The 17,203-nt window shown below is 36.8% G+C and overlaps 1 protein-coding gene across 1 annotated transcript; it reads left to right on the top strand.

Moving 5' to 3' along the window:
• Positions 1–648: 648 nt before the first annotated feature.
• On the top strand, positions 649–1,317 carry LOC113334335 (histone H3.2). The gene has a single exon (XM_026580619.1). It carries the CDS (start codon positions 743–745, stop codon positions 1,151–1,153), a length of 411 nt encoding a protein of 136 aa, XP_026436404.1. The 5' UTR covers positions 649–742; the 3' UTR covers positions 1,154–1,317.
• Positions 1,318–17,203: the final 15,886 nt, after the last annotated feature.

The following is a 17,203-nucleotide window of genomic DNA, read 5'->3' as shown; positions in this document are numbered from 1 at the left end:
ATTACGTCCGATGAAAATTCAAATTAAAAAAAAAAAAAGAAAAATGAGGCGTAAACTTAAAGTACGCCTGTTGACAGGCGTAAATTTAAAGTACGCCTGGTGATTGATTGGGCGGACATTTGAGATACGCCCGATGAAATTTTTTTGGGGCGGAGATTTAAATTACGCGCGACCAAATTTTAATCGGGACCGTTACGTGACAACACGGAGTAAACCCAAAATTTGATCTTTTTTTTGATCTTTGATCTTTGGTTTTGATCGCACCACTGCAGTTGCTCTTACTCCTCAAAACACACTGTAAAGTGAAAAAAAATTCAAAATTCTGGAATCTGGGTTGGGCACAAAAAAAAAGAAAAAAAAAGAAAAACGAAAAAATCTAACCAGCCGCACACACATGGGAGCAAATTCAAAGTTTTGGGTTAAAATATTCCGCCACTTTCAATGCTGTTCATAACCACAATCCGTATGAAGCCTTCTAAATTAAAATCAGCTGTTGATAAGAACAAAAAAAGACTCAGATTTTCCTCATCCGCATGACTCCTTGCGAACCAATAAAACAGCAAAGAACTAATACAATAATCCGAATGCCTTTTAATTGATTATCAACCGTTGATAAAATTTCCACAATCTCGCCCACTCCTCCTCTATAAATCCCATTCCCAAAATCACGAGTCCTCACAAATCAAATCCTCCAAACCCTAGCTAGTAATCAGAGATCTCTGCAATTCCATCTTTAGCAAAAATGGCTCGTACTAAGCAAACCGCTCGGAAATCCACCGGAGGAAAGGCCCCGAGGAAGCAATTAGCAACAAAAGCAGCTCGTAAATCAGCACCAGCGACCGGAGGAGTGAAGAAACCACACAGATTCAGGCCAGGAACCGTTGCTCTTCGTGAAATCAGGAAATACCAAAAGAGCACTGAACTTCTGATCCGTAAACTACCCTTTCAGCGATTAGTTCGTGAAATCGCTCAAGATTTCAAGACTGATTTAAGGTTTCAGAGTTCAGCAGTTGCAGCTCTACAAGAAGCAGCTGAAGCTTATCTTGTTGGTTTGTTTGAAGATACTAATCTCTGTGCGATTCATGCTAAAAGGGTTACTATTATGCCTAAAGATATTCAACTTGCCAGGAGAATCAGAGGTGAACGTGCTTGATTATGAGGGATTTAAGATCTAATTTCTGTCGTATCTATTGGGGTTTTTCATGTAAATGTGATTTAGGTTCTAGCGATTTAAGATCTATGTGTTTTTGTTTTTGGATGTCTGACTGTGTGTTCTAATTTGATACATCTAATGGATTTTTTTTCACAGTTTCGGAATTTTATGTTTTGCTGGTCTGATTACGATTCTGTTCTCAAACTCAATTTTTCGATTGAATTTTATGCTTGATATATTAGACCTGTTGGCTGTTGCTGCAATTCCTTACAATTTGAGTGTTAGTTACCAGGGATTTGTTTTAAAGTATTTGAGGCTGCTCATGTTAACCTTCAACATTGATTACCATAGAAATTGGGTTCAGAAATTGGTTTCAATAACCCAATTTAAGGTGATATGCATCAACAGAACCTAACTAGTTAAGATGATGTTATTTGGTAGATTTAAAAAACTAGATGTTCAGTTGTCTGAGGAGTTGCAGGTACAGGGCTGAAGTTCGGCCAAGGAGAAATTGAGAATTGTACTAATGGAGGCACTTAAGATTTCAGGCAAGAGAAGAACCAAGGTATGTCCAGGTTCACAAGTATATTATGAAATGGGTGTATATTAGACCAAGGTATGTCCTGGCTCACTAGTTGCATCCTTCTTTATAAAGTAGATTTTACATGGTTTTTGGTGAAAAATTGTAAATCTGGTATCTTGAGGAACCTGCATAAGCCATGCTCTTCTCATGCAATCGTAACATGGTTAAAATCTGCATATTTTGTGAGTCTTCTTAACATAGAACGCTAACCCCTGTTTGAAGATCAAATACTTGAAATCTCACACTTTATTTAATAATTGATGAGTAGTTACAAGAACTAGAAAGATACAGCTTTGTTAAATTTAATTTTTGGTAAAGATTCTGTGTTTCTATTTCACCTCCGAAAATAAAAACGCTTTCGGAACACAATTAGATTGTATTTCACACCAAAGACCAGTCTCCACACAGAAAGTTGGGGCTGACTGTTGAACAAGAATTGTTCAGGGATGCGTCTTTAGAACATCATTGATGTTGTTATGATATTAATGCCTCGCTATTTCTCGTTACTTTTCTGCTTGTGTAGGCCGCTGAAGCTTGGAAATTAAATGCTTGTTGGAAAAGGAATTATGATTGGTCACTGAAGATCGTAAAGTTCTTAATGTCAAAGCAGCCCTTGCTCTTTAATCTGCATCAATCCGATTTCAGGTCTTAAAGCATCAATCCGATTTCAGGTCTTAAATGGTCGTAATGGCGACAAGATCAATGTATCTCAACTGTACGAGAACTTGTATGAGGTTTGAAACCACATTTTTTACTTGATTTGTACTTTTTCCTGAATTTCATGCATATTCGATTAATTGGTTACTTGACTTTTACTTGATTTATACTACATATCACAGGATCATTATGTTGTCTTGTCCTCGTCAACATATGCACTTTAAGTAGTATATTCTGTAAAATGCAATTCCATTTTTTAATCATATCGACTTGGACTGTGCTTCTCTGAAAGCCTTCAATTATAAGGTCTAACATGTTGGTTATGTGGAAGCTCATAACTAAATCATTTCAGAGAAATTAAAACACGTGACAGACAATCACTTCTCTCTTGCTACTTACATGAGAATCTTCAAGATTGGTGGTTTATGTTGAATTGAAATTAGGTATGCATCAAGTTCTACCACAGACATATGGCCAGATGTTTAAAATGTTACCAAACGTACTGCTGGTGTTGAAATTAGCAAAAACTTGTGTAAATTTATGCTACCCGAGTAATGTTTATTGCTCTAGTAGTGCAACTTAAGTAAATATGAGATATGTGTGTTTTTCCTGGGATTGTCTATGATACTGTATTGTGTGACTCGTGGTTGCTATGTGGTTTGTATGCATGCTCATTTTCTGGTGATTTCGAATGTTCTAACCCATCTGTATTACTGCAGGAGCTGAAGGAACTTGCAGAAGATGAAGAATCTTGGTTGTGAACTCCTGTCTTTGATGTGGAAACAAATGCAGAAGGCGCTCTAGCTGTAGACGCTGCACTATGCTGAATTTATGTAGACGCTGCACTATGCAATTGGGAACAACTATGAAAGAGTATGGAGTATTTGAAATCTAACAACTATGAAAGACTGTTGAATACAATGATAGTTGTTAAACCTAAAAAGGCTTGGTGATGGTTATGTGATCAGAGATCACAATTTCGAACCCTTTAAACATCGCTTTTGTTCTCACATCATTAAAGCTATATTCACAAAATCAACATGACTAAGGGAATTTTCTCCTGCTGAGTTTTTTTGAGAATTAATAGTTTGCACTTTAGGTGGATCACGGTGCACTCTGCAGAATGGTGGGAATCAGCAGATGCAGTAAGACCTTCCACTCTCAATTTCAGCATATTTAATGGGCTTTGTATGTACTACAGAAACACTATCAGAGCTTCAAAATCTTTATACCCCGAACCTGTGTAGCAAAAGCTTAGGTTTCGGCCGCTCTGTTTATATAGCTCATATGGGTTATCTTTTCTGTAACAAGAATCAGCGAATCTGTAATGAAAAATAATCAATGAAATGAAAACAAATCTGAGTCATGTTCAACATCTGTTACTCTCTTTAGAGGAGTTGTGCAACGAGAAACGGAATTTTGACAGTCAATTTTCTGTCAATGGCACACAGGTCAGGCCAAGCCACGGTTCTGATTATTTTTCAGAATTGGAAAAGACATCGAAATGTGGCGATGGGCCCGTGTTACTGTACATCCGCAGGGACTATTGGAAATAACGGTTGATCGTGTGATCGGGCACCAACCAATATAAAAAACACAATATTTAACGCGCCACTGAATTGAGATGCAGAAAACCAATCAAACACATGATGTAGAAAGTTGATATATTTTATTTTATTTGTTTTTTTTTTTTTAATATGCGAAAGCTGGGCACATGTTCCTATCTGAACCAACCAGTCGGCTGAACCCACTGCCAGACCAATCCGTAGAATCCAACTATATAACTATACTAATTCAATTTTTCGAGGATCGAATGAACCCTGATTTTGGGCATACTGAAATCTTTCTAGGCATATTAAATAAAGACAAAAAAGGTTGTGAAATAGCAAAATCAGATAACCCCTTAACCCATTTTTTTTAATGGCAAATCTGCCCTTTACGTATTAGTGTTAGTAATATTGATTAGTGATTAAATACTTTGTTTAGAGATTAAGATAATTTTCAGAATTATAAAGGTTGTTTAGATGAAAAATTTTGGGGAAAAAAAATCAAAGTTTTTATTGAGAAGGAGAGAAAGAGAAGGAGAAAGTGAGAAAATTTTAATTCTTGATTCAATGGAGGATGAGGAGAGTCATAATTCATCTAAAAAACCTAGGAAAATACACATCAACTACACCAATGATTCCCAAATGGCTGATTTCTTAGATTTATGAGAATGATTTTACACCCACTCAAACTCAAGCTCAAACTCAAGATGATGATTTTTATGAGCCAAATCCTGATGATGAAGATATTGATGAGGAACCCAATGCTTCTGATACACAGGTACACTTCTATCCTATGCTTAATCTCACTTATATAGCTCTCAATTATCAAAATTTAGGTTTTTTGGATCATGGTTCGGTGAAACATGTTGAGGTTCGGCTCACATCTATGAGCCGAATCTACCAATTGATGAACGGTTCGGCTCACTGAATCTGTTTGCAGCATGCGCCGAACCTATAACTTTCAATTCCAACCCTTTTGCTAGACACTAGTTCGGATTATATGAAAGTTTCATAGTAAGCCGAATAACATTCTGAATAGCCTGGAAAATAAATAATTACTGGTTCGGCTTATATTTCGAAAATCGTATGAGTCGAACATCAATTTGTTATTTTTTGGGATAAAATATTGTTATTGGTTCGACACATATTGAGAATATCGTATAAGCCGAAACCTCTAAATGTTCATGGTTCGGCACATAATATGATTATTGTATGAGCCGAACATAAATTTTTAATTTTTGGATTGAAATATTGTTATTGGTTCGGCACATATTGAGAACATCGTATAAGCCAAAACCTTTAAATGTGCAGGGTTCGGCACATAATATGATTATCGTATGAGCCGAATATTTCTATTATTTTCCCTTTCAAGTATTTGAACCTTGTGATATTCTTTGTAGATCGTACCCATGGAAGATAAACCTGATCCAGTAGACATAATTCACGAGGATACCAAGGATCACTTCCAAAATGATTTGGTATGTAAGAACCTTTTGTTTACCTTAATGTTGTAGGAATATTCCAAAGTTTTTCTTACTAATTACTTGTTTTGGAATGAACGTAGAGATGGAAAACTAAACCCGAAGTTATGGATTGGCTTGAGGAACACGCAATGAAGATAAATTGTGTACTAGTTAAAGGACAACAAAGCCAATGGGATCGGTTTGAAATGATTTGTGAGCGTAGTGGACCCGACGCTAGCAAGGTTAAAAAGGGTACTGTATACGTTGGGAAAACCGGGAGAAATAATAGGACGAAGATGAAGAAAAGAAATTTCCCTTTCAAGATCGTTTTCAACCTCAAGAATAAGTCCTTGAACAAAGAAGATCAATATTGGATAATGAATAAAGATATGGATTATCGTCATAACCACCCACGTCCCAAAGACCTTCATGGACATGCGAAAGTAGCGCGACTCAAACCCGATGAGATGCTAGAAGTGGATAAAATGACACGAGCACGTTTTCCACCGTATAGGATTCTTAGAAAATTGAAGGCGGACAACAAGAATAACAAGTCGACTATGCAAACTATCTACAATGCAAGACAAAAGATTAGAAGACTCAATTTGCAAGGTAGGATGGTGATGCAACAAGTAATGTGGTTAGGGGTGAAGAATAACTACGCTTGCCAAAAGAAGTTGGATGAGTTTGGTCAAGTCACACACATTTTCCTTGCTCACCTGGAATGCGTCCAATTGACTTTATGCTTCCTACAAGTTATTATATTGGATTTCACGTACAAGACTAATAAATATGAGATGTCGTCGATGAACATTGTGGGGCATACTTCGACAAAGGCACCGGTCACCGTGGCTTTTTGTTTCTTGAAAAACGAGAAGAAAGAGAGTTATGTTTGGGTGTTAGAACAATTGAAGTTAATCTTCCGGGAGGGTGCTCTTCCTAAAGTGTTCGTTTCCGATCAAGATTCATCGTTGATCTATGGTATTAAGAAGGTATTTCCGGATGCATTCAATTTTCTTTGTACGTTTCACATACGGTGCAATGTGAGGAAAAAATGCCAATCGAAAATTCAACCACTTAAGTTGAAGGAATTAGAGAATATTGCTAAAATCCAACCGGTGGAGACAGGAGTAAAGAAAAAGAAATAATTCTTGAAAGAATATGAACATAATGAGATGTTGTGGGCTTCTTTCCAAGGCGAATGAGAATCTTTGGTATGGTCAATCACCGAGGATGTCTACGAAGAAAATTTTAAAATGCTTATTAAGCATTGGAAGACCGGCTACCCCGATGTTATTACTTACTTGGTCAAAGATGTATTGGAACCTAATAAAGAAAGGTTCGTGTTTTGTTTCACAAATCGGCACAAACACTTCGACAACCAAGCCACAAGTATGGTAGAGTCGGCTCATTATCGGTTAAAGAAGAACCTTTTTGGATGTGTTGACACTTTTGTCACGATTTGTGATGCAATTGATGAATATTTCAAAAGTGATGTTGTGAGAATTAAAGCCGCCTTCGTGAATAACCTTATGTTCAGACACAAGAATTATGGTAGTAAATGGCTACGAGAATTAACTTATAGAGTCTCACATCTATGTATCGACTTGTTGACGGAAGAAGTGGATTTGATTAAGACATTGGAGGAAGAGTGTGTTTGTAAAATAAAGACATCTATTGGACTTTCATGCCGCCACGACCTACTTCGGTACAAGGATGGTATCATACCATTTGAGGATATTGATCATTTTTGGAAACAATTAAGCTTCGATCCTCTCCCAACCGAAGACGACGAGGATGATCTAGAGATATGGGGCACGACAAATGGCAAAAAGTTGGCGGAGATGTATAAGAATATAGGCCGAGGTCAAAAGAAATTCCTATGGGACAACATGATGCCGGTCATGTATCCTTTCACCCAAGAAAATATTTTGGAACCGGAGAAGAGTGAACCGAAAGGTAGGAAGAGTAAGAAAATGAATAATTTTCAAACTAGACAAGCCAATAAGGAACTATTGGGTAATAAAAGGAATCCATCCGGCGTTGACTACCATGATGCAAGGATTGAAAAGGCAAATAAGGAAATTGTGAAGTTGATGAAGGAGGAAGAAGTCAAAGTTCCAAAAAACGAGGTCGTCCAAGTATTCAAAAAGCCGAAAAAAGTAACAAAGAGGTGAATAATAATGATTGTTCGTCACAACCAAAGGATAGTAAAGAGGATGTCAAGGGGAAGGCTAAGATGTATCCTTCACAAACTAAGATAAAGGAGAAAAGGACCGTACATGAAATTGGTAGGATGAGAGGACCTAGAAGAGATAAGTCCGGTAAGAATTTGAGGCCTATCAAATTTATATACGATAACTACTTGGAAGATCTATCGCCAATAATTCATGAGCATATTGTAGCAATGGACGACGTGCAAGGTGATGAAAATTGTGGATATTACGTCACAACGGAATAACTTGGTCCTTTTAAGGAAGGGAACAATTTCGTGCCCCCTGAAAATGAAGTTAACTATATTCGGAAACGATTGTTACAAACCCTACGTAAAAACAAAGATTTCTATAAGACAATGATGAGAACAGGTGGAAGAGGAGATGCATGGGTGGCAGGGGAGTACATTGCATTCGAACGTCGTTTGCATGGGGATTTTATCATTACCGAAAAACATTGGATGTCAATGCCCATTTGTGGGTTTTTAATAGCGGAGACATTCGATGCGTCGTACATTGTTTCTCATGGACGGGTAGTAAATTTACTTACACACCTCCAACAAAACCTTGCAATGATGGTGTAAAGTATAGAAGACTTGTTCTTGGATTTGTTCAAAATTGTCATTTTATCGGCCTCAAACTTAGACCCGGTTTCCCGTTACCGTCCTTGATGAGTGCAGCCTTTTGGCCTAGATTTGAAAATAATTTTGCGATGGATTGGTGTGCCAATTATGCGACGGAAATGGATCTTTGGATATCTTTGAATGTGCAGCCTCCAAGTGGACAAGTAATTATGTTTTCAAGTGATGAGGATAAAGATGATATGCAAGAGGTCAGTGAAGATGATGAGAATGAGGTCAGTGAAGAGGATGAGAAAGAGGTCAGTGAAGAGGATGAGATTCGTTTAGGATCTCCATAAAAATGTTTCATGGATTTATCCGCATATTTTGTGTCTTTTGATTTTCGTGTATGATGAGGATGATATTTTGATTAGAATTGCAATTACATGTACCCATCAAAATAAAATACTTGAATGATTTACTTTTTGGTTATGGAACGTGTCGTTTTCTAGAAACTGGAACCATGAACACAAGAGATGGTTCGGCTTGTACCTTTAGTTCAAGGAAAGCTGAACCCGACAGAGTGATGAAAATCCAGAGTTTTTCTGTCAGGTTCGGCTTAGAGTATTATTTTGATGAAAGCCGAACCTGACAAAAAAACAACCCAGAGTTTTTTTGTCAGGTTCGGATTCTAATATTATTTCACTGCAAGCCGAACCTGACCAAAAAAAAAAAACCTGAGTTACTCGGCTAGGTTCGGCTTGTATTATATTTTTAAGAAATCCGAACAATGGATTTCAACATTCGGCGCATAACTGGAATTATAGGATAAGCCGAACCTTTCATGATTCATGAACACACAAAATATTATATCATTCCAAATAGACTTTTCAAATCATAGAAAATGTGGATTACACACCCATTACATAATAGCCTTACAATAAATTTCTAATCGAATTCTTCTAATATCCAAAACGGGTAATGAGAAAACTTCTAAGTATGTAGTAGTGATCTTTGTATTCGAAATTCCTTCCTTTCCATCTTCACCATTCCTCTAGAGCCCGATCTTCAATCTCAGAGTTTGTTTCACCCTTGAGATGATATAGACTCACAATCCGAACTAAAGCTATAAAGTCTTTCACCGTTTCTTTAATAGTTTCAATTCGACAAAACAAGGCCGCACTATCCCGGTTGTGAGGATTACCCGTTTCGGTGATGAAGGCTTCATGAATTCTATCCAAGTAATACATACTCATCAAACCCTTCACTCGTCTTTCTTCACCCTTCTTTGGATAGTATGCTAATTAATTAGTGCAAAGAGACAAATCTTCTTCTAAAGTAAACTCATGAGTTGGGGGTGCCATTTTTTTTAGTATATGCTCTGAAGATTATAAAAAACCATGTATGCCTATATATAATACAGGTTACAACGGCTATATATTTCAGAAAAGAGTCGTTCATAGATTTTTGTGCAAAAATAGACAATGTTCGGCTCATAAGAAGGTTTGAACATAAGACGAATCCGTTTATGTAATGGCTAGAATTTCAAATTTTGAAACTTCTTACAGGTTCGGCTTATACGAGTTTGCAGATCTAAGCCGAACCATCCACTGATTTACATAATACTTCAATCTTAAATTATCTCTAACGAATCTCGGCGATTAGTTCTCTAATAAATCTCGGAGTTCTTCTCCTCACCATGTATAACACATTCCAAGCTCATATCTTCCTCCATGGCGTATTTCACAAAGGATTTGAACTCTAGATTTCTTAAAAAAGAAGAATACCGAAGTTAGTATGCAAACTAAAGCGTTAAGCGCGATGGAACTTTATTTAAAATATTAACCTTCTCTTCATTAGTATCCATGGGATGATATTGATTGACCCATCTTAATATTCTGATGTAATCTCGCATAGTATAACGGATACCTTCAAATCTTTCAGATAATTCCATCCACTTACGACGTTTCGGATTCCCATCTAACTCAAAATGAAATTCTTTAACTCTTTAACTCAAGGTCTCCATAAAACAATCCCAACACCATTAAAAACAAAGTTCAGCACCTAAAACCAAAGGTGTTTGCAACACCACGACCCCTCTTCTTAAGAAAACATTAAAAGGAACTTGGAAACATAAAAGGGCATTTAACCACGATCCCTCTTCTTAGTTGCACGACCACCTCTTCTTCCACCTTGGTCTTCATCTTCCGACGCATCATTACCGGGTTGGCCGGTAGCACCATCTTGGCTTGTACCTTCACCAACTTGTCGAGACCTCTTAGTGGTAGGCTTTTGTGCGGGTTCCTCGGGTCCTTTTCTTTTGTTGATGATTGCATCCCACTTTTTGTAGAGGTATTTTTGTTCTTTCACGGTCATTGGTGTTTTGCAACCAAGTTTAAGCCTTCATTTTATTCAACATCTCCCTACCCTTGGCAACCTATTTTTTCATTTGTCAACAACTTATAACCGTGAGGTTGAAGACATTTTTACCATAACTAATATATGAAAATAGTATAAAGTGAAGTCATTCTTACCATTATCTTTAAAGCGTTGACTACATCTTCGGAAGTAGACTTGTTGGTGATCTTGATTGCCTTCACCTTCCCCTTATCAGCTACCTTTTGACTTTTCTATTGATAATGAAGGGATGAGAAATTTGGTTATACCAATCCATATAGCCCGGATCCTCTTCACATGGATCATCAAGTAAAGGTGCTAACTTGGACGCATCTAATGTGTGATCGTCTAAGTTATTCCAAAACTCAAGGGTGGGATCAGGATCATACTTTGGTTCCCAAGATGAAGTGGTGCTTTTAGTTCCAGTACCACTCTTTGGTAACAACCTGAATTTCTCATCAAGCAAAGGAACCTTTTGCATGCATCCTAATTGACGGAGTACTTGCCGAGGATCGTATATAACATAACCACCGGGATACCACAATGGCCCATGATACATACCTACCGGCATACCCTCATCTTCAAAAACTTCATCTTCTTCATCTTCCTTATCATATGGTTGAAAAGTGACATCATCAACACCCAGTAGGTCTAACGTCTCTCTCAATCTTGCCACCAACTGTTTTTTGTTTCTTTTCTTTGAATCTTCGTACTCGTACCGTGTTGTAGTTGGCTCTGTGTCAACATAATCGACATCCTTCTCAAATACTTTGGCCAAGTTCAAAATTGGGAAATGGTCATATCTCCACACCTACATCCAAAGAACCACATTCAAAAATCAAAGGAATTGAAGTGATATAAACAATTTTACTTGGAAACATCAAAGTATGAATAAAGTTTGCAAACTCAGAGAACTGTTCGGCTTATATGGATAAAGTATTATAATCCGAACCAAATAAATAACAAGTTCGGCTTACGATTTTATGGTTATAATCCGAACCATACTCCGAACTCCCAAAAGTTACCTGGAGCAAAGTGAAGTTCCCTCTGATGTTTGTACTTGTCAACCTAGACGCGGTGGTAAGTTGTTCCATCAGGTAAGAGAGCGTAGCCGTTCCCCAAGCATACTTGTTACAAGTTTCAAGATTCTTTACCAATTGGAGATAATTAGCATTTACCTTGTTTCCGGTTGTGTCGGGAAAGATGTCTCTACCAAGAGTATAAAGAAAGTAGGCAGTTCCGGCTTGCTTCACTTTGACGAGATCCATTACTCTCTGCTTTGTGTTCTCAAACTCCTTTTTCAAGTTAGTCAGCTTGATATTCTTATTCTTCTTATTTCTGCCATTGGGAGTGCATACAGAATTGACATCTTTAACGGATCGACAAAACTCCAACTCAGTTTTGTTTGAATCCCAACCAAGACTTTCCTCGAAAAAATTGTAGAGATCATCCCAATTCATGTCATAAAAATCGGCATCCATACTTCTACCCCTTGCTTTAAGGCCTGTAATCTTCCTAGCCTCAACAGGAGTGATTGCCATCTCTCCAAAAGGTAATTAAAATGTGTAAGTTTCTGGACAAAAGCACTCAGTAAAGGCAGAGGTCGACACACTATCATATTCCTTATGTCCATAATTGATAGCATGCCATAAATCACTGGCTTGTACGTAAGCAATCACCTTAGGAACCTCTTCAGAAAGTTTCCATTCCACTGCCCTCTGGTGTCTCAATACTCGGACTGCACGGTTGTGATCAGGAGTCTCATAAATTCTCTTCGCCCAATATTCGACATAACCAATCAACACATTTCCTCCATCTTCCGGAAGACCATGAGGCAAACCATCTGATCGAGGTGTAATTACGTCATCTTTATCAGGAATGTGTAAACCAGTGATCCGTCGATCAACATCGTCCTTCTCTTTCTCGGGTTCTGCCACCTTCTTACCTTTCTTGTCTTTCTTGGGTTTTCCTTGGGGTTGTGTTTCTTGATGAACTTCTTGATTATCATCAACTTCTTCATATTCAACTATTCCTTCTTCTTGTCTTCCAATTCTTACTTGTTCAGCTTCTTCTTCTAAAATGCCTCCTCTACCTCCCGCTCCAAATTTTTTCTTACCTCCTCCTCTAGGATCGGGAGTTTTAGAAGTAGAAGGTGTTACCTCCATCTTCTTCCTCTTCGTAGTTGCATTGGTCCTGACACAAGTATGAAAGTTATAAGACTAATTCGAACAACAAAGGGATTTGGAATGCCAAATACTTGTAAGAAAATAAGAATGTTCGGCTTATCCGAAATAGCACATATACGCCGAACTATATCTTAACATTTTTCTTACCTAACACAAAGAGTGGTTCGGCGCATAAGTACCAAAGACTTATAAGCCGATTCTACATATTCGGATCACAACCAAAACTATCGAATAAGCCAAACCTATAATTATGAATTGAAACATGTATTTGGTGCAACATGATATCATATAATAAGCCGATCCTTTACACTTATAAAATTTATGAATTTTAACAATGATATTCGGCTCAATCCTAATACTATCGAATAAGCCGAATCTAGAGTTATGATTGAAACATATATTCGGCGCAAATTGGTATCATACAAATAAGCCGATCCTACACATGCAGAATTCATGAAATTCAAACAATCTTAATCGGCGCAAAACTAATACTACCATATAAGCCGATCCTAAACACATGCAAAATTTCTGAAATTCAAAAACCAATTATTCGGCGCAAAACTAATACTACCATATAAGCCGATCCTATAGACATACAAAATTTATAGAATTCACACAACATAAATTCGGCTCAAATTTAACACCATCGAATAAGCCAATCCTAAAAATAAGGCTCCGTGTCATTAAGTTCGGCTCAAAATTAATATGCATTTTAAGCCGAGCCGTTCATATGGGTTCAGTTTTAAGAAACAGTTTCTTCTTCACATCTTAAATTAGTTTTACGCCGAACCAAACCCTGTAACCGCCGTACAAACAATTTTTTGACGAATTAAACCTATTAAATCAATCAAAAACATCAAATACGAGATGGGTTTGTATAACTAACCTTCTTATTCTCATTTCAGGAGTTGGTTCTTCTTCAATCTCTTCTTCGGGGTTGATTTGTGGTTGATTTTCAGTTTCTTCTTCACTCTCTAAATCTTCTTGTTCTTCAATAGGTTGTTCAATTGATCGATTAGAACAAGTTACGTTCTTACGGCGACCCATTATATAGATGAGTTTAATCGTCGATTAAATTTTCACGAATCGACGATCAAATTTCGACGATGAATCGATGAAAAAAAATGATGGAGAAGAAGTTCGCCTGCTGTTGTGGAGAGGAAGGAGAAGGTGAATGAAACTGATTTTTGTGATTATTGATTTTAGGTTTTTGTATTAGGGTTAGGGATAGATTAGTAATTTAAAAGATTTAAGGGTATATAAGTAATTGAACTACCATAGGGTACCTCTTATAAGGTCACCCAAATTAGGACTATTGCTTTGTATGCCTAGAAAGATTTAGGTATGCCCAAAATCAGGGTTCGATTGAATACTGACTTCTTCCATATAGGAGTCTATAAGCTTGGTTCCATTTGAGATGTTTAACTTGGGTCTGATTTATGGTGGACCTTAAAATGGCGTTCAACAACCTTAACCTTGGAAGTAGAAATAGTGAGCCATCTCGTATGGTCCACATTTGCAAGGCTGCTAACGGGGTTTTCATTTTGCTTCGGTGTATACCAACCCAACAAAAATTATTTTTTTGTCCTATATGTATATTGGTACACCCCAAGCAAAACGGTACCCCAATTAACAGCTTTGCACATTTGGATTCCCTTTTTTGGTCCACAAGAAGTCCGACCAGGTGCACCCCCTCTTAACCTAGGATGGACATTACTCCCTTGTTTATTGGTTTGCATCTAACCCTAGTCAATGACATTTTGGTTTCATTGGAAATAAAACCCAAGTCCTCTCTTCTCTCTCCATAGTTCTTGAAGACTCGAACCTTGCATAGAGAAAGAAAAAGTAACTCCAAATTACAGTAAGCTGGATTATAGATGTTCGATCAAACCAAGCAATTATATTTTTATAATTAAAAGTGCTGATCTATTTTAAAGAACTACGGGAACAATCAGATCTTTCATTGATGAATAGACCAATATGGAGATTGATCGATGAATGTTTAATAAAAGAGGGAAATGGAAAAGAAAAATGATAGCAGTGGTTTGGTGCAAAGAAGATCAAGACCAAATTAATTTTGTATTCAAGGTTAGGAATATAATGTTCCCCATATCCTTGAATGATTTTAATCGACAATTGATAATAAATTCTTAATGAGAGAAAGAAATGAAAACTTTTGGGAGTGAGGGTGACAAGTCGTTGTCAGGAAACAGTCTTAAATCCGTGTGAAAATGTGTGTGAATCATATAAAGTCATGTGTGTTGTGTACGTGTTGTAACTGCCAGGTGACAGTTAATATGTACGTTAGTCACTGGCTAAATAAGTAGCACGCTTCAAGTGTTTAAATACACCAGAGAGAAAGAGAGAGATTGAGTCTGTAGAATCTGAAATCAAAATTTGAAATGAAATCAAAACCAGAGAAGCTTGTCAAATGGCATTAGCTTTCTCACATGGTATCAGATACCTTTTCAAAACCCTAAATCACATCAAATTTCTTTCAAATATAAACAATAATTCAATGTAGAATTCAAACAAACACATCGCTTTAACCTTCAAACCTCCATCAAAGCTCTCTGAAACAAATTATCCTCTATGGAAATCTCAAATTGTTCTTTTACTTTGCAGTTATGATCTCTTTAAATTTGTTGATGGATCATTTCAATTTCCGGTGAAATTTTTCAGGAAAATATCTGTTGCTGGTACTGCTATTGTGGAATCTCCTGATTACATTGATACAGATCCAGAAAATGAGTTTGTCCGCAATCCAGATTATTCTTATTAGGTAAATCAAGACTCTGCTATCTTATCTTGGTTGTTTACTGCTTGTATTGAAGAAATTCACTCTCAGGTTGTAGATTGTACCTATTCTCATGATATTTGGACTCGATTAGAAAATAATTACAATTCAACAACCAAATATCGACTTATGCAACTCAAAACAGATCTCATAGGTTTAAAGAATAGCTCAGATTCTATGCTTGTCTACTTCAATAAAGATCACTCAATTTCACATCAATTATAGCTCAAATTGGTAGAGCAATTACAGATGAAGATTTGGTTATTCATATTCTACAAGGCTTACCATCTGAGTTCAATGCTTTCAAAACATCGATCTGCACTCAAAAGTTGAAGAATGAGAATCTCATTACTTCTTCAGAGCTTCTTGGATTGTTATTATCAGAAGAAACTAGAGTTGTTTCTGAATCTAAGGTGGATGTTACTACTGCTTCTGCTAATGTGACACAACCACAACAACCGCAATTTTCTTCTTCACAACATGTCGGTGCACCTACTTATCCACATAATAATTATCCACACTATTCAGGTACATCATATCCAAACAATTCTAGTTATTCATCTTGGCACAATAATTCAAATCGTGGTAATTTTGGAAGGCACAGTTATTCTGTCTTTAAAGGAAATAAAAATGGTGGTGGTAGAAACTTTAGAGGAGGTTTCAGAGGAGGTAGAAATTTTCATGGTAGAAGATTTGGTCACACTGGTGGCTCAATTTTTTTTTATCCTCCTATACCAAGATATGACTATTATGTTGAATGCCAACTTTGCAAAAAAACAGGACACTTCGCTCCTGATTGCAGATATAGGTTTATGACTAATGATCATCCAATGACGCAAGCATATCATACTTCTTATGATTCATATGGTGATGATTTTGAGGATTATTGGTGCCCTGAACCTCAGGCCTTTGTTGTTTACAATGAGGAAGGTGCTTCTTCATCATCTAGCTGGGTACCTGACTCTGGAGCTACACATCACATCACTTTAGACCTATCCAATCTTAATACGCATTCATAATATCAAGGTTCTGATCAAGTCAAAGTTGGCAATGGATCAGGTTTGAGTATTACTCATATTGGTTCTTCCACACTCCAAAATGATTCTGTTCAATTTAGTATTTCTAATGTGCTTCATGTACCATCTATTACTAAGAATTTGATATATGTTCTTCAATTCACCAAAGAAAATTATTTTGAATTCTACTTTGATAAATTTTCTTATAAAGTATATGGTTATACACAAGGTGCTCCTTCATGGTGCTGTTAAGGATGGTCTCTATCACATGAACTTTACTTCTGCTCATCTCAAGCAAGCATTGTCTTCTAGGATCTCTTCATCAAAAAGTTGGCACAATAAACTTGGACATCTAGCGTATCAGACTCTCAAGCATGTTCTCTCTTCAGTTCATGAGGTTATTTATTCTCATTTATCCTCTACTATTTATTCATCATGTCAATCAGCAAAAAGTCATGCTCTTCCTTATCCAAATAGTTCTACAAATAATGTGTATGGTCCTTTAGATTTGATTTACTTAGATGTGTGGGTCTCAACATTGTGTTCTATTATTATGTTTCCTTTATAGACTCATTTAGTATATTTACCTGGTTGTATCCATTATCTTATAAATATGAAGTACTTGAAACAT

This window comes from Papaver somniferum, unplaced genomic scaffold, assembly GCF_003573695.1.
Source record: "Papaver somniferum cultivar HN1 unplaced genomic scaffold, ASM357369v1 unplaced-scaffold_137, whole genome shotgun sequence".
NCBI lineage: Eukaryota > Viridiplantae > Streptophyta > Magnoliopsida > Ranunculales > Papaveraceae > Papaver > Papaver somniferum.
This window is presented reverse-complemented; position numbering and strand designations above follow the sequence as displayed.